At 38.4% G+C, this 22,869-nt stretch overlaps 1 protein-coding gene across 9 annotated transcripts in view; it reads left to right on the top strand.

The window, feature by feature from the left end:
- Positions 1-20,749, top strand: part of LOC124275423 (choline transporter-like protein 1) — a 233,797-nt gene extending 213,048 nt beyond the window's left edge. For all 9 annotated transcript variants that reach the window (XM_046710985.1, XM_046710984.1, XM_046710987.1 and 6 more), the window contains 8 exons: positions 8,509-8,677; positions 9,508-9,648; positions 10,416-10,531; positions 12,176-12,213; positions 12,842-12,970; positions 13,452-13,544; positions 15,490-15,585; positions 17,511-20,749. In XM_046710985.1, the coding sequence (XP_046566941.1) occupies positions 8,509-8,677; positions 9,508-9,648; positions 10,416-10,531; positions 12,176-12,213; positions 12,842-12,970; positions 13,452-13,544; positions 15,490-15,585; positions 17,511-17,594 (866 nt within the window). In that variant the 3' untranslated portion in view covers positions 17,595-20,749. The remainder of the gene's footprint in view (positions 1-8,508; positions 8,678-9,507; positions 9,649-10,415; positions 10,532-12,175; positions 12,214-12,841; positions 12,971-13,451; positions 13,545-15,489; positions 15,586-17,510) is intronic.
- Positions 20,750-22,869: the final 2,120 nt, after the last annotated feature.

Here is a 22,869-nt window from a genome sequence, read left to right as displayed (position 1 = left end):
TACAACATATCAGCACTGTTTACTGGCAACATGAAATGTATACCATTTCATGAATGTTTATATTATATGAAATGTATGCATTACATGTTATGTGTTTGTGTAGAAAGTTAGTGAAATCTACACCATTTCAATAAAGTTTTATATAGATATGGCTTGTATCATGTGTCTTTGTAAATGTATAGATATATAAATACATGTTTTCAAAAATGATTTTAAAGTGAAAATAGCCTCATGTCATATTTGTCTATGTAGTAAATTGGTGAAATCAACACCATGTTACATGTTTGTATACAAAAGTATATTCGCCATGTAATGAATGTTTAGCATGATATGAAATACATCCCACATGCCTGTGTAGTATATGATGAACTGTTATGCTGGGTTTAAAATACACCCTGTGATCAATAATGGACACAAAGTGAAATGGACATTGTGTGATACATGTGCTGTAAATGGCTTTTAAATAACCCATTTTGTTTCCAATCAATATTCCCACAGCAGATAGAAGTATATATTATTGTCTGTATTCCTACATTGACTCAGTGAACTTCTTTTTTAAGTCTCTAAAGGGGATTAGATGGACATAGACACTCACTGCCGTTTGTGGGTTTATATTGCCAATTTCACCCACATTAGAATTTCTCAAAAGCCATTTTTGAACCAAAGAGCATCTATGTGATTGGAGTATGGTTCAGATGCTGTTGAAGGTGTTATGGAAGCTGAAATCCGTTTTTGTGCAGCATTAAACAGAATTTAGAAATTTAGAATTTGTGAAATGTATGCAGTATTGTTCTGAAGGTGAAATTATTTCTGAATGACGCTAGCTCACTCACCCTATCACTTAACCATTCTCTAAACCACTCAACCAATTCAATTACACTCTCACCAACTCACTCACTAACTGACCTGTGAAGATCCGGGGGTTAGAATTGGTCTTTAGTAACCCATGCTTGTCGTAAGAGGTGACTAACAGGATCGGGTGGTCAGGCTCGCTGACTTGGTTGACACATGTCATCGTATCCCAATTGCATAGATCAATGCTCATGTTGTTGATCACTGGATCGTTTGGTCCAGACTAGATTATTTACAGACCACCGCCATAAAGCTGGAATATTGCTGAGTGCAGCGTAAAAGTAAACTCACTCAACCACTTTCTCAACCACTCACTCATCAACCCGCTCACTCTACGATAACTGATTCAAGAGACTTAAGATATTTCCACAACCTTTGAATATGTGCTCCACAAGTACTCATGGTTCTACAAATCAGAAAGCTGATTCCCCTTCCAACTAGGTCCATCATAGATGCTATCAATGTTTTCCGAGTGAGCAGCAGTGTTCATTCATCACACATATTTTCCAGCAATGTTCAATTGACCTAACCCAGTTTCGGTTACTCAGTTAGAGCCTGAAGTGTATGTGACCCTCACCTTCTTCCATATGTAATTAATAACACTATGTGCATGTCCGTCATTAGAGAAGATGAAAGTTGGCTCTATCTGTGTCTCACTCTGTTTGTTTTGTCCTGAACAAAAACTTGCCCTGAAAATATCGTATTGAACTAAGCGCCATGTTAAGTGCAGAGCAAGTCTCTATATACTTTTGAGTTGCAATTAAGGGCTTTTAGCACGCTGGAAAAAAAGTTTGGTCAATATTAGTCTTCCTCTCGTTTGAAATGAAGGCGATGAAAAGGTCATCTATTACACCTGTAGCGATGTTTATTGCTTGGTGGAAGGCGCCATTCATTGAAGTCTATCTCATTTCAGTGGAGGTATAAAAGTCAAATCTCAGCCTCATTCTTGAAAAGGTTTAATTTTTCCTTATCCTGACTCATGCTCTTTTGCTTGTCTTCTTCTTCTTGCGAACATAGTGGAACACTTGTATCTCCTTATTTGAAGCTCCCTTCAAAATAAAATCACTAATTGGTACTCACCACGAGTAGCCTCCCTTTGTCTCCCTTGGCGGGAAAGGTGTCGCCACCTTCGGCCCATGTGCTTCACTCTCTCCTTCTTCGCCCAGTGAGCAGGATGTGAGAGCGCCTCGTGTCTCCTTACACACCATATCCTTTGATAATCTCTTAGTTTTACCTCTCATAGGTTACTATAGAGGTATAGCTAGTATCCTTTACTATTTGTATTGATTAATTATCGTATTTCTCCTGTTTATTCACGTGTATTCGTGATTGTTCAGCTAGCTTTACATTGATGAAAATCTGTACGATTTGTAGATTACGTTTTTCTGCCTCCGATCCACATGTAATATGCCCTAGTTGTTCTACGCCATGTGCGTTTAATTCACGTTGCAGTTACTGCATTAATTTATCTCATTCTGCATTTAATAAATATCATCTTTGCGTCTTAAGACGTGCTGCAGATAGATCACGCAAACAAGGGCAAAACATGGCAGAGAGTCCAGATATTCCATCCAGTCAGCTGCTAGCGATCGACCCTCTCCCGTCTGGTGTTCTGCTAGAGACCCCTACGGTAGAGGAACGTGGGACGCAGTCCGTTACCTCGAAGAAACAACCGGCCTCCCCAGACATCCCGTCATTGCAGACCAAGTCTAAGAGGGCCTCATCGTCGTCTCAACGCAGATTGAGGACACCCAGGGCAGCGCAGACTTCCAAAGGGAAATCTACGAAGACAGCGAGAACTTTCTCAGCCTAGATCGTTCCAGCAGCAGAATTGGGCCTCTACGATGATCAGCCGTTAATCATCCCCGACTTACGGCAGAAGAAGCGACCGGTGTCAGCGACTGTGACTTCTGCAGAGATCACCATGCAGCCTGATGCCTCTACACCGACGTCAGACGTTATTGATGTGAACCCCATCGCAGAAAAGACGCCGACGACTTCGTCACAGATCATCCCAGAAGACATGATGCGGCAGATTATGAACATCATGGAGGACCACTACAAACTGCGTAAGCAGGGTCGAGCAACCAGCGAAGGCTCCAACGTGACACAACACCCAGAGGCACCCCGTCAGCGTAGCAGCCAAGACGATGTCACCTTCGCGAAGGAAGTCCCGGACCACCTTGACGAAGGACCTAGATGTACAGCCTTCGCGAAGGCGGGATAGATCATCACCATCTTCGATTTCATCTCTAGATATGGACTCGGACCATCAGACATCACGGAGGCCTTCGCGAAGGTCATATCATCGATCCCCCGGACCGGACGCAAATGAAGCTTCGCGAAGGCATTCGCGAAGGACATATGATTCCAGATCCTCATCATCTAGAAGAACATCGAGGGACTATAGAAGAGCTTCGCGAAGCTATCAACATTCACCTCACAAGTCTCCGAGAAGATCATCCCATAGACGATCTCCACTTCGTTCATCACCAGGTCGATCACCCGTCAGATCTCCACATAGAAGCGGCGCACAAGTCAACTAGATGCGCCACAAACCTCATCAGATATACAGACAGCTACGCGGTCGAAGAGCATCTACAATTTGTTAATGATGATGGTATTGAGGATGATGGAGGAATCATATTTTCTGATGCAGAGATCACGGTATTGGATGGTCAATAACCTAGATCTCAAATCACCATCTAAAAGTGGCAATACAGCAGAGGCGTATTTGATGAAGGAAGGCGATCCAGATGCAATAACTTTACCCCGATCGACCCGATTGCGGCAGTGCCACAGAATCTAGATGCAGCTTTCCAGAAAGCTCTGAAAGTTCAGACACCACATCTGCCCAACTTTCATGCCAAGAAGTTCTCCACGCGATAACATGGACTCCTTCTACAAGGCCCAGGACATCGATGAGAACTATAAGATCATCAGCGATGTAAAGAACAAGATTTACAAGATGGATGATGCGCAAGTTGGCTCATATAGAAACCATGGCGAGGCGTATGTTCTTTGGGTTAAATAGATCTAGGGCGATCAATGAGACTCTTATTACTAGATTCGGGATTCCACGACGGAAGATGATAGAATGATTTACTCTGCCTTACTGATGCAAAGAAAGATCAGCAGTTTTAGCGGATCATCTTACATCTGTTTCAGCAGCACTGACCTTAGCTTCGTCGTCAAGGCCTCCTCGCTTCCTGTAATTGGGGAGAACTTTACAGCCCCACTTTATACAGCCCGTGGTCGACAACATCCATCTTTGGCGGAGAAATCGACAAAGTCGCCAAGGAAGTCTCTAAGGATTCCAGGGAAGTCCTTATGATTAAATCGATGGACACACTAGCCAGCGTCATTAGATCAGACTTCACAAAGATACTCAGGCAGATCTAAGTTCACGGGCCTACAAAGAGCAAGAGACAGGAAGATAGCCAGCTCTAGAGGTAAAGATTCTTTTAAATTAAGCCCATATGGCAACTATAGAGGAGGATCAGGAAGAGGCAGGACACCCAGAGGTTCCGCAATTATAGGCAGCTGAAACACAGGTTGAACGACTGGAGTCTTCCACCCCAGCCGTTCCAGTACAGCCAGCTCAAGTGGGTGGGCCTCTCCAACTACACTGGGAAAACTGGGGAATATTGCAAGACCCTTCGTCTCCAACATTCTTCAACACAGTTTAAGTATCCCACTACAGGCCAAGCCTCCGCTGACAATCAAACCCCCAAGTTCGATTTACAAAGCGCAACAACTACCAAAGATAAGAGAGGCTGTTTCATCACTCCTATCCAAACAGGCCATAGAAGTAATAGATCAGCATAAGCGTCGAACCAGGTTTCTACTCCCCAGTTTTCCTAGTTCCCAAGAAAAACTCCCGCGGAAAATACAGACTCATCTACAACATGAGCTTTTTCAACAAGAATTATCTCGCAAAACCACGAAGTTTAGCATGATACATTTACCTCAGTTCACGCCAGATGATTAGATCCTATGGACTACATGGGCAGCATAGATCTACAGGATGCCTACCTGCACATCCCCATTCATCCCGATTCCAGGAAATACCTACGATTTACTCTAGAAGGGCTACATTACCAGTGGAAAGTACTCCCATTGAATATCATCAGCCCCTGGCTATTCACGAGGATATAACGCGAAACCGATTATCATATTTCTACATCGTCAAGGGGCTACGCATGCAGTGCGTTTTACCTCGACGACGGGATACAAGTAGATCAAGATCCACTGAGTCTCAAACTACAGTTAAATTACATCATAAAGCTACTAACACAACTAGGTTGGTTAGTAAACTTACACAAAGTCGGACCTAGTACCATCGCCAAGACCTGCAGTTCCTAGGTATTGATTCATCACAAATCGCAACCGTATTATGGTACCAGAAGACCGTTGGCTCAAGATACAACAGACCATTCCACCAGCTCTACTCTCTCCGTTACCGCTTCGACAATGGCAGAGCCTACTAGGTCTTCTCACATCAGCCCAAGACATGACTGTCACAGGCAGATTACAGTTCGTCCCCTACAGGTCCTCATCAGCGCACATCTCAGCGATGTACAACCATTCAGTCTACGAAACATCTCAGACCTCATCTACTATGGTGGACCAAGAAATCGAATGTCTGCGAAGAGGATTTGTTTAGCAGAGCAGGAATACAAAACCCATCTGTATGTAGGCAGCGTCACTCCAAGGTTGGGGAGCTCATCTCACCAACCACCGCGATATCAGGATTATGGAATCAGCAAGAAGGCAAACTCCATATAAACAGTCTAGAAATGAAAGCTGTAATCAGCGCCATTCTACATTGGAGCACATTTCTACAAAATCGCACCTAATGATCCATACAGACAATTAGACAGTGGCGTTCTACATAAACAAGCAAGGCTCAGCGAGATCGATGAACCTTTTGAACCTAAGCTTTCAACTGTTGATTTAATACAAGATCTAAATCTACATGTCAGAGCAGTGCACATTCGGAGCCAGAAATATACTAGCAGGCGGCTCTCTCTCGGCCTCATCTACCATCACCGACAGAGTGGATGATCAACAGGGAATTTTTGCACAGATAATCAAGCAATTAGGGCGCCGCTAATAGACCTATTAAGCCCGCGATTCAACAATCAGCTACCGACATTAGTGTCACCAGTCCCAGACCCCCAAGCTTGGGCAGCGGACGGCTCTAAGTCTATCATGGGAAGGCCTCAATGCGTCTGGCGTTTCGCCGCCAGCAATAATACCTCAAGTATTACAGAAAATCAGACAAACACAGAGCCTACAACTCACTTTGGTGGCCCTACTGGCCGGCCAGAGCGTGGTTTCCCATACTAATTCAAGAAATCGGTCAACCAACACTGGAGCTACCCAAAGCGCCAAAACCTGTTAATTCATCCTCACACCAAACAAGTGCGGAAACCCAGCAATGTTCCAACTACGTATGGACTGTATACAAATGTGTTTAAACAAGAGAGGATATTCTGCCAGGCGGCAAAAGCAGTCACGCTTGCCTTCGTTACTCAACTTCGTAACTTGCAATGCGGCGACAAGTGGCACAGTTTAGAAAATTATGCAGCAAAGAAAGGGTTTACAGCAAGAGGCTTCACAACCTCAAGTGGCAGACTATTTGTGTTACCTGCGCCAAAACAAACATTTAAAAGGGTTCAGCGATATCAACATATCTTGCGGCTTAGTTCTGTAATCACCATGAGAGCGGGTGTCAAATTGACAAGATCTCCAGAGTTACTGGCCTTACTACGAGCATTCGATTGGAGGACCAAAGCGGAAGTTCCACGCCCAGCTTGGGATCTGAATGTAGTGTTACAACACCTCCGCGAGTGAGGTCTATGAACCCTTGGAATCGACAACTTTTGAATTTCTCTCACAGAAAACACTGTTTCTGCTATCTCTAGAGCAAGAATGTGTCTGAAATTCACGCTCTGGATTCTGAGAGAGGATACAGTTTGATGACAATCATAACACAGCGCACCTCGGATTAAGATGGGATTTCATCGCCAAAAAATCAACTGCCAGGTCAACCAGACAGATTATTCCACATCCGGCTATCCTCTATTCTCGGATCACAAGATACACAAGACCTATCACTGTGTCCAGTAAGAGCTCAAAGTTTATTCTGACGATCCAAAACAAGGAGAAGATTTCTCAAGCGTTTATTCATCCCCTTATAAGCCTCTGAATCAAACAGAAGTGTCACGGATCACAATATCTATTTGGATAAGGACTGTCATTCTCCGTGCCTACAAGGCAGCAGGCTTGGACCCACCAACAGCATCAAATCCACATGAGATCAGGGCACTGGCCTCCACCCTAAGCCCTACGGTAATTGTTCCTTGAACACGATTATGGAAGGATGCTATTGGAAATCTAACATGGTATTTGCTAATCACTACCTGAGAGACATCACTACAGAAGATGTCTCTGGCATTCACCATTTCGGACCACTGGTCCTCGCTCAGCAACTGACAGTCCCTCGTAGGCGTTAAAATATTATCCTCACAAGATTAATATGTATTTTATACATACTTATCTAGCTTATAACTCTACGGAGTTTTAGGGCTATGTATATATGTTCAGCTTAAGTTATTCAACCTTAAGCACATACTTTTTGATATATTCTATCTCAGTGCCTCTATCAGAGTCACCTATATATATATATATATATTATATGTATTGTTCAATATATTCATAATGTAATTCCCCTTTAATGGCTTTATATAACCTATGGTTTTTATACAGGAAACATCCTAAATCTAAGCCTTCATGAAGTTCCCGTAGGGGATATTACAGTATATCTATACAAAATCACTAATTATAAATCCAAAGTATTCTGTTACTCCCACCTCCGTTCCGTAGGATGCTACAAGCAAAAGAGCATGAGTCAGGATAAGGAAAAATATGTAATTTTTAGAGTAAAATTGATATTTTATACTTATCCTGACTCATGAGGTTAACTCCTCCATCCTCCCACATAACACTTTGGATTTCCCTGTAAGTCCAAGTGTTGGGCTCATAAAATCAGGAGAGAGTGAAGCACATGGGCGAAGGTGGCGACACCTTTCCGCCAAGGGGAGACAAAGGGAGGCTACTGCGTGTGGTGAGTACCAATTAGTGATTTTATTTTGAAGGGAGCTTCAAATAAGGAGATACAAGTGTTCCACTATGTTACTTGAAAGAAGACAAGCAAAAGAGCATGAGTCAGGATAAGTATAAAATATCAATTTTACTCTAAAAATTACATTTTAGAGGTGTATAGCAGAGAGTCTCTTTGTCTAGATAGATTCACATATCAGCCTGGGATTCACATATCAACCTGTATTCATGTATCAGCTTCAGATTCACGTATCAGTCTGAGATTCACATATCATCCTGAGATTCACATATAAGCTCAGGCTCTACCAAAGTCATCATTACAAACAACAAGTTCATTTTGCCACATGGTTACAATTTTATAAACTCGTTTTTAGTGTCCACTGTCATGACCAACCCAAGAAGGGACCCAGTAGACCTATGTGTTTAATGATGCTCTCTTCACCTTCAGATACTTAGAACCGATAGTAATAAAATGACACTTATTCAAAGATGTGTATAATGTTAACACATTTGTGCTTCTTGTTTCAGAAAAAGTTTCAATAAACAAGAGCACACAGTTCGTGGAGTACATTGAACATGAAAACGTGTCGTATTTCTGGTGGTACCACGTGATCGGGCTGCTGTGGACGAGCGAGTTTATCATTGCTTGTCAGCAGCTTGTTATCTCCGGAGCTGTGGCGACTTGGTACTTTACAAGGTAAGAAGAATTAATGACAATCATAAATTGACTAGATCAACCAAATGTTCATGATAAGTGTATGTTTTATGAAAAACGGAGACACCTCTGTAATAAAAAAGATGTTCTATTTCTATAAATGGCTATCTTTCGACCTGTTGTGTAAGGCATTCCTCCATTATACATAGTGTTGAATTGATTTTGTTGGGCTTCTTTTTTTATCTTTAGCCAAGAAAAGAAATTGATCTAGCTGAAATCCGAAATAGAATGAAGGAGTAGGATTGTTCAACTATTATTGGAACATGGTGCACTGTTTTGATAGTTTCTTTCGGATTGAAGTAATGACGTATTCTAACTTACCTCCCTTTTGTGACTTTGTTGCATGAATCTCTGACAGTCTGCAACCAATGCCAGTAAATGTTCCAAATTTGGATAAAGAAATTCCAAAGTTATATTCATGTGGTGATAACAAATAAATATCTTTTGGAAACTGATTTGTGTTTCAGTTGTAAGAGAACCTGCAAAAAGGTTATGAATGCAACCACGAAATAATTAATGCTTTAAATATTTTTGTTTAAATCCCAATTTTGCACAAAATAATTATTTTGTACCTTTGCACAAGGCGTGTCATTTGGAATCCCAGATATAATTTCTTTAAGTGGCATTTAGAAGCTGGTTTGATGACGAGGAACCAATTTTATGGATTATCTGTTATGTTGTATCTATTGATATAAAATGTTGTCAGTCCATCAAATCATTCCTCTTCATCCCATCATAGGCAGGCTTCAGTTTGCAATTTTGTTTTTCATGAGTTCTAATCCCATGATGATAATATATTATTATTATTGCAGGGACAAAGAGTCTATAAACTGTGCAATCTGCGTGTCCATCGGTCGTCTCGTTATCTACCACCTTGGCTCCGTGGCGCTGGGGTCGCTCATCATCACGCTCATCAAGCTGCCTAGGATGATTCTCATGTACTTAAATAAGAAGTAAGTTTGTTTGTTTTTGTTTTTCACACTAAATTATTTTTACATTTAAGCAAGTTAATTTGCATATATGATTTAATGATTTATTTTTTATTATTCTTTTTATGTTCCTGTAGAGATAATACACGAGGTATGCATGATGTAAGTAATGATGTATATGCATTGTACAGGACATTATAAATAAATAAAAAAGATAATCCAAATTAAATAAATAAATAAATAAATAAATAAATAAATAAATAAATAAATAAATAAATAAATAAATAAATAAATAAATAAATAAATAAATAAAAAAGATAATCCAAATTAAATAAATAAATAAATAAATCTAAATAAATAAATAAAATAAAATATAGAAAAAGAGGATAATTATAAAAAAATAAGTAAATAAATAGATGAATAACACTAAAATAAGTAATTTAATTAAGACCCCAAAAAGGACAATTTATTCATTCATTGTGAATAAAATAAGAAGTAAGTTGGTACTCACTGTAACTTACAGAGTTGTATCCCTAAGTTGTGCCACGATCAGCTGATCATCAGGTTCTTCTTGTGATGCTAGGGTTGTCAACTCCATACCAATGCTAGTGGATTTCACCTGTTAAAAGCCTCATCAACAATAAACTAACTGACATGAAATATAGATCCAAGCTGTGTTTATCCCATCACAGTAACTAACTTCTATGTAAAAGCAGAGACCATATAATATTATATGGTCTCAGGTAAAAGATATTCTTTCACCTGCAAATGCTGGATGTTTTATATTTCAGATTAAAAACTTCAGAGAACAGTTGTGCCCAGTTCTGTATGAAGTGCTGCATCTGCTGTCTGTGGTGTGTGGAGAAGTGCCTCAAATACTTAAATGCTAATGCGTACACCCTTGTAGGTAAGTATGTCTGCCTATATACTGAAGGGCAGTATTAAATAATACCAAACATATGTCCTTTTTGGTCAGTATTGTATACCCAAATATTGAAGATACATTGCTGTAGGTAAGTATTGCTCATCCTATACATCCTTCTGGGAAGGTATCGTCTTCCTATGTAATAAATATTTGCAGTTGTTGGGCAGTATTGTCTGTCCTAATATTAAATGTATGTCCTTTTTGGTCAGTATTGTCCACCCAAATATTGAATATCCAACTTTATAGGTTAGTGTGTACATCCTTGTATTGAGCGTATACTTTTGTTGTCTAGTTTTGAAAAATGATGATATTTTAATATCTCATTGAATTCTATGTCATTTAAGCTGGCTAAAAAGCTCGATAATCGGGAAATATCGTTGATAGGAAAAATTATTTATCATTATAAATATGAAAAAAGTGTCATCGATAATATTGTCCATAAACTTTTGTAAGTTTTAATTCATTCACACAATATCGGTACACAGAGTTATGATTTTATTTATGGGCTTCTTCTAAATTATGTGGGGCGGTGGGGTAGCCTAGTGGTTAAAGTGTTCGCTCGTCACGCCAAAGACCCGGGTTCGATTCCCCACATGGGTACAATGTGTGAAGTCCATTTCTGGTGTCCCCCGCCGTGACATTGCTGGAATATTGCTAAAAGCGGCTAAAAACCATACTTACTCACTCACTCTAAATTATGTTTATGACGCTCTTTTGTTAGTAACCCATGTATAAACATGTCACCTCTCACCAGTGGTGTGAAGTATATTTCTTTCTTTCAGACTTCTTATTTTATCGATATTTATCGATAATCAGTCAATATTCAGTTAACTATTATCAATATCACCGATCTCTATCCGATAGCCAGCCCTATAGATGGTCTCATTCCAATTTGATTGCAGTGAAGTCAGGAAGTGATATGGTCTGATGCTCAAGCAAACTTAACTTTTATCTGTTCCATGTCTGAAATACAAATCTGAAAACCCATAAAACTATGACTACAGTGAAAATGACGGAGGCAATTTACAATTAATTTCTGACATTTTTGCAGACTCTGGGTGGTCTTGTTAACCCATGTTTTGTTTCCACCTAGTTTTCACCTTGTTGGTTAATATTCAACATAAATGTGTACACACTAGTATATTGAATATTACCATTTTGCTTTCGGAATGCATCGTTGTCATTGTTTCCTTTCTGATGAAACCATGGCAACAGCAGTGTTGTCACTGATACATATGGGATCCCCATTTGGGTATCTCTTGAGTCAGTTTGACACAGGCTATACAAACATGCAATGGGCTGTCACAGAGTTTTCAGTTTAAATTAAATTTAATATAAAAAACACCCCCAAAATGGATTCTACAAAAGAAACCTTATTCATGATTAACCTCATTCTGGAATACGATGCAAACTTGTTGTCCAAATTTGCTATTTGTTGAGTATGATCATATCTTGAGCAAGGCCTCTGGTTTACACAGTCGCCACTAATGAACTCCGAATGTCAATAAATTGATTCCCCTCCTCCTAGTGAAAGTTACATGCATGTTACACAATGGTGCGCTATTTCTGCAAGACATATTCTGATATTGAGTATAGCTATCAATATCCTCTATTTTCTCTTTGCAGCTATTAGTGGTAAAAATTTCTGCAAATCAGCAAAGAGAGTAAGTGTTTTTTTATCATGATAATTTGTATCTAGACATAGTTATTGATAATTGTTAATGGGCTTTGTCTATGCCATGTAAACAGTCTTACACTGGTTCAGTAAGTTCTAGACGTGGTAAATTAATGATTTATTGAAAAATTAATTCAATGTTTTAAACAATCATAGTACAGATAGGGCGGTGGGGTAGCCTAGTGGTTAAAGCGTTCGCTCGTCACGCCAAAGCCCATGGGTTCGATTCCCCACATGGGTACAATGTGTGAAACCCATTCTGGTGTCCCCCACCGCGATATTGCTGGAATATTGCTAAAAGCGGCGTAAAACCCAACTCACTCACTCACTCAGTACAGATTGTCTCTCTTTGAACATAACAAATTCGGCCACAAATGCTCCAATCCAGGATATGTATAGTACAATTTAAATCACAAATAATTAAATATGGATTTATCCACTTATGAAACTGTATTTGTCTACATGAAAGGCAGGATGTTCCTTATGGTTATTTAACTGTATCATTCACTGTGATGATGATGATGATGATGATGATGATGATGATGATGATGATGATGATGATGATGATGATGATGATATGATATGTATTTCGCACAATGTTCTGTTTTGTTCTCCAGGCTTTTATAATCTTGGTGAGCAACTCATTACGAGTGGCAGCCATCAACAGTATAGGGGATTTCATGCTCTTCCTTGGGAAACTTGGCGTCATGGGTGCTACAGCTGCTGTTGGAATAATGTGGTTGAAGGTAATCCTCTTGTGTTCTAACTGTAACATTCTATTTCTGGACTCTTTTAGAAAAATTGTTGTAGAAGCCCTACTTTTGTTGCAAGGTGTGATTCCCTTATTTGTTTTGTATAATTACATGACAGTCATAAATAGAAGAGGGGCGGTGGGTTGGCCTAGTGGTTAAAGCGTTAGCTCATCACGCTGAAGACCTGGGTTCGATTCCCCACATGGGTACAATGTGTGAAGCCCATTTCTGGTGTCCCTCACCGTGATATTGTTGGAATATTGCTATAAGCAGTGTAAAATTATACTGACTCACTCATAAGAGGTGATTAACGGGATGGGGTGGTCTGGCTTGCTGACTTGTTTGACACATGTCATCGTGTCCCAGTTGCGTAGATCGATGCTCATGCTGGTGATTGTGACAGGAGACATTCACTACCATGCAGTCTTTGCCACATATCTACGTCATGATAATTTATGTTTTTTTTCTGTTTCAGAGCCGCACTGATCTTCACTTCTTCGCCATTCCTGTACTGCTTGTTTGTGTATTTGCATACTTTGTTGCTCACAGCTTTTTGTCGGTGTATGAGGTAAGTCACTCGGGTTTGAGAGACAATGAAAGTAGTTCACTCAGTCATCTGTTGGGGTTTGAGAGACAATGAAAGTAGTTCACTCAGTCATCTGTTGAGGTTTGAGAGACAATGAAAGTAGTTCACTCAGTCATCTGTTGAGGTTTGAGAGACAATGAAAGTAGTTCACTCTGTCATCTGTTGGGGTTTGAGAGACAATGAAAGTAGTTCACTCAGTCATCTGTTGAGGTTTGAGAAACAATGAAAGTAGTTCACTCAGTCATCTGTTGGGGTTTAAGAAACAATGAAAGTAGTTCACTCAGTCATCTGTTGGGGTTTGAGAGACAATGAAAGTAGTTCCCTCAGTCATCTGTTGGGGTTTAAGAAACAATGAAAGTAGTTCACTCAGTCATCTGTTGGGGTTTGAGAGACAATGAAAGTAGTTCACTCAGTCATCTGTTGGGGTTTGAGAGACAATGAAAGTAGTTCACTCAGTCATCTGTTGGGGTTTGAGAGACAATGAAAGTAGTTCACTCAGTCATCTGTTGGGGTTTGAGAGACAATGAAAGTAGTTCACTCCAGTCATCTGTTGGGGTTTGAGAGACAATGAAAGTAGTTCACTCAGTCATCTGTTGGGGTTTGAGAGACAATGAAAGTAGTTCACTCAGTCATCTGTTGGGGTTTGAGAGACAATGAAAGTAGTTCACTCAGTCATCTGTTGGGGTTTGAGAGACAATGAAAGTAGTTCACTCAGTCATCTGTTGGGGTTTGAGAGACAATGAAAGTAGTTCACTCAGTCATCTGTTGGGGTTTGAGAGACAATGAAAGTAGTTCACTCAGTCATCTGTTGGGGTTTGAGAGACAATGAAAGTAGTTCACTCAGTCATCTGTTGGGGTTTGAGAAACAATGAAAGTAGTTCACTCATTCATCTGTTGGGGTTTGAGAAACAATGAAAGTAGTTCACTCAGCTGGTTATGTTGTGAAGTGTATCATGTTGCATTATTGATGCCGCATGTAGTTGTATTTTACAAGCCTGAAAAACCTCACATATGAGACAGACACAAACAAGTTGATATAACATCTGCCTCAGGAGGATGAACTTGATGTAAATGTCAATCAGAAACACATATTTTGAAGAAATTAAGGATCATGAAACATAGTTGATCTGGACTTGAGATAGGCGTCTTATTACATCCGAGAAACTTGACCAGGTCTTGATAATATGGAAGTGTTTAAGAAGATAATATTTTGGTTAATGCCTCCTGTCCGTGTTTTTCAATGAACAGTGATTCTGTGTAAGATTTCAACTCTGGTGAAACTCAGTAAATATTCCAACAGATTAGGTTCCAACAGGCACTTTATGTCTACGTGAGAAGATTCATTTCCATTTGCATTGGGTAGTTTGGTGGCCTAGTAGTTAAAGCATACACTTGTAACACAGAAGACTTTGTTTTGATTCCCCACATTGTTACAATGTGTGAAGCCCATTCCCTTGCTATGTTATTGTTTGAATATTGCTGCATATTGAATAATAGAAAACCATTCTCACTCATTCAAAATGTTTGCTCAACAGTCCGGCGCATAGCAAGCCAATTATTTCGTGTATGCCAGATAGGTTGCAAAGCTTTACATTTAGATAGTATTGTGTGCTTGCCCAACCGTTTTAGCAATAATCATGTGTAAGCCCTGGCTTTTTTTATAATGGTAGCTACGCCCCTGACAGTTGATTAATTAACAAGATTTTGAGAGACTAAATTTACAACTGTGTGATGTCTGAAACTGACTGCTGTTGACTGGCAAAGTAGTGATTTGGGTAAAATTTTATAATAAATCTCTTTATAATGAGTCTTTCTGAAAACAAGTCAGCAGCTTTGACTTTCAGAAATTATTTTGCTGTTTGAATCACGTGACATTGTAAACCACCAGACAAGGCCGACACTGATGGGCTGTTTTTGTACATTTCAGATGGTGATTGATGCACTGCTGTTGTGTTTCTGTGAAGATTGTGATATGAACGATGGGTCACCAGAGAGGCCCTTCTTTGCCAGCAAGGATCTCATGGTAGGTCAATACTGGGTGTGGTTATCAGAGTGAGAATCTGTCTTCAGCAGTCCATGCTTGTTGTAAGAGTTGACAATGAGAATTGACTGGTCAGCCTTGTAACATGTGTCAATCTCAACGGCCAACAGCAGCCACTAGGCGCACCCGAAAGTTATTGCTCACTAAGCGTTGTATTATTATTTATTATTATTATTACTAGTTGTAGGTTAGCAGTACATACTAAGGGGGATCACTCTCATCTGACATCCTGTTCATGGCCATGTGCTCATAGCCCAAGCCACTGTAAGCATCACATTCCCAATAAAGCTTTCTAACAAGCATAGCTGACAAGGTTTATGCATGTCATTGTATCCTATTTGAGTAGATTGAAGCTTATTACTTCAACCACTGGATTACTTGGTACTGACTTGATTACAATGCCGTCCGGTAATCCCACGCACCTAAGCACATTGATCGCAACACGGCAACTAATGGCCCTTATTTTTTGTGGTTTACGTGACTAAACATGCTGGTATGCATCATATTTACCTAGAAATATATGTTTTATTGACGACTATAAGATTCTTAAAAACTTTGTATTATGCCATACGTTTGACCTTACCGGCGTTCTGATGACATCGCTTGCTGTCCAGTAATTCTACGCAGCAACTGATGCGCATAACATCCAGCTGGTGATCCGAAGGATGGAAGCTTATTAGGGCAAGATTATTTTCAAAAATCACTTCATCAATGTAAGGAAGAGTGTTTCGTGTTAAATCCAATTATGAATAATGAAGAGAAAGGTTTTAAAACTGTCAATTTATCTGTCAATTACTGTTATTTACTTACCTTTAGTGATTAAAAGCCAGTCCCTTATAGAAATGTCCCGATTTCAAGCGTAAATGTGGTAGCAGACAATGTTTACCTTCGTACGGGAGTACGCTATTGCAGCTGCGCAGAATTACCGGACGCGCGGTACAGACAGCCGTTGTATACTTGGAATATTGCACAGTTCAGTGTTGTCACCATCCTGTATATCTCCAGGGCTTACATCAACACCTGGTACTCTTCTTAAGATCTCAAATTACCTGCCCTTGATTGTCTTTAACATTTCACTGACCAATCAAATGTTGACATATAGAAAAAGGAAATGAATATGAGAGGACTTGCCACTGCCAGTTTGAACGAACAAGAAGACATCCCTTCTATGTGTGCCAGTCAGTTTTTCAATGTTGAATTTCTTTCAGACTGTATTGTAATCAATGAAACTGGCCACCATATTGTTGAGGGAAGGTAATTTGAGATTGCGAGAACTACCAGAATGGATCCAGGGCTTAGAGTACCTTTACGGAAATGACATCCCTGGAGATCTAGAGAAATGTGTTGAAACAAACACACAAACTGCTTCCCTTACTTTTGGGGGTTGACTCCCATCCGGGATTTGAACCCACACTCTTAAGAGTCAGGCACTTAATTGCCAGCACAGAAAGTCAGTGATCTAACCCACAGCGTCTTCAAAAATGTGAGCCTGACAACTGACTGGTAGTTTAGATCACATTCTTTGTGTCCCCCTGTGACAAGTATAAACTGCTACAGACACACAAATACAAACAAATACTGAAATGTCCCATCATGCTACTGATATGCGTAAGTAGTTGAATGTCAATAATCACTCACATGTATATACTGAGGGAAACAAGGGAGCACCACTTCATGATGTGTTCCTCTATTTATTCTCAGATTTTCTCCCACAGCGCTATTCAAAGATGGTGATGAAAACTGGAAAATATTAAAGTAACGGTTGAATTTTCCTGTGTTTCGTTATTTGTTTCTCTCAGTATATTTCAAACGTCATGTGATGTATGGGTGGAATAAATCAATTTCTAAAGTCACATAAATGTTAGGTGTTTAAATATATACTAATTTTCCATGTTAATTGGTTTCAGGTGTACATCCAAGACAGTAGCAAAGCCTTGAATGAATTGACAAAGCGAAAAGGAGGCGATGAGATGGAACCTGCGGAGGTGTGACAATGATTGACAATCACTCACATGCTCATTTCACAAAGAGAGTGACATCATTCTGTCATCCACAAACATTGCCACAGTGATGGCAGTAGTGAAATATACATCATGGTGCAACAGTAACATGGACATCTATGAAATAGATGACAGTGAAATTAACATCAAAATGAACACTCATTACATGTCAGTCACAGACAATGACATGGTTGATTTCAACGTTTGTCATAATATGGGATTTTTATACATGTATTTGCAAGCATCTGTTATTTTTCCTGCTTTTTTTCCTTTCATCATGGCGCTATCAACTTTTGTTGACTTTTGATGTGGAGAATGTGTGAATATTCCACTCAGGATGTGATCAAAGGGAGACAACTACATTCAACCTTTATCTTGCCTTCCACTAAGAAGCGACATAGATTTAAACCTAATTCAATCTCTATGTTTCCATTAACACTGACATAAACCTGAAATCATGTTTTTATTTGATCATGGTTGTGATACATTGATTGAACCAAATCTAAATACGAATCTAGCTCATGACTAGATAGAATTTAAGAAGTTACAAAACATTTTCAAATTGAATGCTTCCTTCAGTTATGACAAAGTGCTGTATATGTCATGTTATCAGTTTCTATTCTTCAGGCATGTAGTAGTTTTGATATTCAGTTTTATCATTATTCTATTCCTTTTATTTATTTTTAACTTGTTCATGTTACTCAGTAGTGGTGTTTTTATGCTATTATTGGTATTTTATTAAATATGATTTATGTAATCGAATTCTGTTATCTGGCTTAAAGCCTAGTTTGAATCAAGACTGCTGGTTTTAATACTTATCAAACATAATGACACTGTCAATAATAACATGTGGAAGCTGTATACAGAGCTGTAAACTTTAGAAAACCTTCGTTTATATCTTTGGAATAGAAAGGATTTTCATTTTGAGGATGAACTTGATCTTTTTTTAGTGTTGGATTCATTTTGATAGGATAATGTTGCAAAACATATCAATGTATAATCACCTTAAAGAGATGCCGAGGACCGGGGTTCGATTCCCCACATGGGTACAATGTGTGAAGCCCATTTCGGGTGTCCCCCACCGTGATAATGCTGGAATATTGCTAACAGTGGCGTAAAACTCAGTCAGTCACTCCAAGAGATGGACATGAATACGAAATGTGGAGCCCATTTTTATGTTCCCTGCCCTGATGTTGCTGGAATATTGATGAAAAAGGCATAAAATCATTCCTAATCACTCAGTCAGTGTAATGGGTAATCCCAACATGAAATAGTGGGAACAGGCCTGTCAAACTTCAAGTAGTGTATGAAATTGGATAATTGGTTTTGGCTCAGAATCAGAGTTGAATTAAATATATTTGCAGTTTTTGTATAACCACAGTTTTCATGCTTCACAAATCAAATATGTAAAAATTAGAGTTTGGAAATTTTGGAAAAAAAGGTGATGAATGTTATGTCAGTCAACAGTGCAGAGAAGACTTTCGGCATGGATTGATATTTCATGAATTTGATTATGTCAGACCAAACTGAAGTGGTTTCTAATGGTGCTTGCTCTGAACAGAAGGTAATATTGATAACATTTTTGTATGCAGTCGTTTTACTTGCACAGAGCAGCACCATGTTTAATAGTGGATCATGTTTAGTAGTAATGGACCAGAGGTATTTGACCAACAGCATACTCTGATGTCACCAGATTTATGTATTGATATGCAGTATTCTCAATATGAAACTCACCATTTTATCGTCTTTCAAAAAGAATGCTTAAATGTGTTTGGATAATTGAGAAAATGAAAGCTTATTATTTTTTCTGTGTCACATTTTGATGTCAAATATTCATGTTTATTGAAGATAGGAATATGTGCAAAGACAGAAACATATTGTCTCAGATATTGACTGATCGTCATCTAAAATGTCCTGAAGATATTATTTTATATTTTGGTGATGGTATAGAAGAATGTCTTTTCAAGGTTTGCTGAAACCATGAATATTGTCATTTTGACATTTCTTTCTACAAAGTTACCTACTGTGTGAATAATTTGGTTAATATATGAAACAGTATACACGTATTGATACAGAAGCCTTTAATGTAGGGCTGGGACGGGTCCAAATTTTCTAACTGGGTACCCCATTCCCTATTACCCTACCCTACCCGGATACCCGTTATCTTAATTCCTGACATCAAATTTGTAAGAAATGGAAATATATTCCTCAAGTTTTTCAATATTGTAACCATGTATTATATTCAAAAGAATTGACGGTAATTATGTCTACATTGTATATCTTCAAAGACAATAAGGCCTTTTAATTTATTACAATATAACATATTACATTGTTTAATCTATTGATCACATGATCATAACGGGTCCGGGTATTGAGATGGGTACCCGTGTCTATCTCATTACCCGCCCATCCCGGGTATCCCGTCCCAGCCCTACTTTCATGAAGTATGATGATGGTGAGTTTCATATGGGAGAGTTGGTGACACTCCGTTGATGTGCCCACAGATTCCTGTTTTCAATTTGGTCAGGTTTTAATTTGTTAGATCATTCTTTTTTTCTTCAACTGTTTATTCACAAACATATCAGTTCATGTAGTAATAGTATCTCTGAGCTTCAAATGGTTAGTTAGAGCGGACATATTATGTAACACAATAACTAGGTTTTTGCTTTGCTAAATATTTTCATACATTTTGTACATATGAAAAAGTAGCTCTAAATTGTTTTCTTAGGCGTGTAAATTTCATATGAATGTATTAATTAGAAATGGTATTAAATCTTGGTGTATATTTTGAAATGTGAATATTTAGTATATATGTACATACTAGCTTGGTGATGTAATATGACGAAAGAGCTATTTTCATTATTTAGAATGGGATTTAGTTTAGACAAGTTCAAGCCAATGCATATCCAGGAGAGGGAAAATGGGAAGCTCTTTTCAGAAATCTCCAATTTTATAACAATGTATTTGTGGGAGAACATACAAATGATTTTGTGTCTTTTAAAGACAAAATTGATTTCATCTGTTTGTGAATGAATAAATGGCTGTTTTGTTTTTTAAGTTCATATTTTATTGAGGTTGTGTGTTTGTATTTGAATGCTGGTTGTATATTCATATTATGCTTTTATCTGTCATTGATGAAGATGAAGATAAGGATAACTCGTATATCGGGGGAGAATGAACACTGATCAGATTACTAAACTTTAATGTAGACATGCTTGAGTTAGATCAAGATTTCTGAGTTGGATCACAGATCTGCCAATGTGAAAAGATATAGAGTTAGGAGTTTTGATAATTTGTCTTATAAGCCCAATTTTTATGTTTTTAATGGCTATTTATCCCCTAAATACCTGAAGGTGGGAGAGTAAAGGATATACATTAAAAACGGGTTTTAGAAAATTGATCTTCAGCAACCCATGTTTGTCGTAAGAGGCGACTAACGGGTTCGTGTGGTTAGGCTCGCTGACTTGGTTGACACATGTCATCGGGTCCCAATTGCGCAGATCGATGCTCATGCTGTTGATTACTGGATTGTCTGGTCCAGACTTGATTATTTACAGACCGCCGTCATATAGCTAGAATATTGCTGAGTGTGGCGTAAAACTAAACTCACTCACTCACTCACTGTGTTTTGAATCGTGTACCATATTTTTTGTTCACACCCATTTCTTGTTGTTGATCTATTTTATAAATAATTGCTACAGGTAACAATTTTGCTTCACCAACAGGAGGAAATAAATGTCGTTATAACAGTAACATTTTAGAATATTAATAGACTTGAAAATTTCATGTTATATGTGAGCAAATGGTTAAATAGTGACAAGCTGATCAGCTTGCAACTTTAACATAACCCACACGATCAAAGTAATGAAATATGTGAGTTTGTGCATGTCAAAGGTCTTGTTTATAGTCTTGTAGAGAAAGTCATGTTGTCGATCACTGGATTGTCTGGTCCAGACTCGATTATTTACAGAACGCTGCCTATAGCTGGAATATTGCTGAGAGCGGCGTAAAACTCACTCATTTACATTAATAGCATGCAGTGCATGTGTCAGTAGCATGCAGTTAGCCTTAAATAGCATGCATTCAGATGTGAGTAGCATGCATTTAGCTATAAATATCATGCATTCAAATGTCAGTTGCATGCCCCCAAATGTCAGGAGCATGCATTCAAATGTCAGTTGCATGCCCCCAAACGTCAGGAGCATCCTTACAAACATTATTAAGATGCACCCAATTATCATAGCATGCACTCAAACATCACCTTGCACATCCAACCACAAGGTGCTGAATCAGCATAATGCAAAGCTCTTGTTGACCTACATGAAATGTGTGTCACATACATTTGTATATGCTCAACAATTAAAACATCTTCATTGTCGTGATTAAAAGAATTAGTCTTGATTACCCTGTCTGTATACTGTACCTCTGTCAGATCATTCAATAAGTTATTAAAGATAGAAATATACACCTTTCTAACCTGGCAAACAAACTGAAATGTTTCATAATACAGATTGTTATTTTTGTAATAAAATGATTGTCTTCATGTCCATTATGTGTGAGAACTGTTGGAATGATTGTTTATGTACATAAAGTTTCAGATGTTTATATCATGTCTTGGTGTATTGTCATTTTCATACAAAAACCTCTACATCAGCATGTTCACGTTATTCATTTTCAAATGTGTGAAGCCCATTTTTTGTGTCCCCCGCCGTGATATTGCTGGAATATTACTAAAAGCGGTGTAACACTAACTCACTATTCAGTTTCAATATCCCCACTATTTGTTTTATGTATATGTATCATTTCATCAGTATTGATACTAATTACAAATATTATTTCTTTACAAATGCAAGTATTATTATTTGAGGTTCTGTGAAAGTTATACTCATTTTAGTTTGTAGTGTCTCGGGGGGTTTTAGAAATAAATTAGTCTTAATGCATAATGTTGGTTACTGGTATTTTTCATTTCAGTGGTATACACTCACTTTAAAAGCATATTATATATTTTAGTTAGTCTTATTTTATCATTTCAACTATACAAAGCAGGACGTTTTCAAATGTTTTAGACTTTTGCTAAGTTTTTATTGGTGGTGGGGATTTCAATTATAATAGTTTGTAGAACTCAGTTTTCAAAATGGTCACTTATGTTCTTAGTTTGCACAATTTTATTCATTTGTATGAAATATAGTTCTTAAGATGAATATTTGCATTGTTAAGTTTCATTCATTTTAGCACTTAATCTTTTTCTTTTTATGTTATTATTTAG

This window comes from Haliotis rubra, unplaced genomic scaffold (assembly GCF_003918875.1).
Source record: "Haliotis rubra isolate DU_JTF1 unplaced genomic scaffold, ASM391887v1 Scf2, whole genome shotgun sequence".
In the NCBI taxonomy this organism is placed as follows: Eukaryota; Metazoa; Mollusca; class Gastropoda; order Lepetellida; family Haliotidae; genus Haliotis; species Haliotis rubra.
The sequence above is the reverse complement of the archived record's forward strand: the minus strand, read 5'-3'. Positions and strand labels throughout refer to the sequence as shown.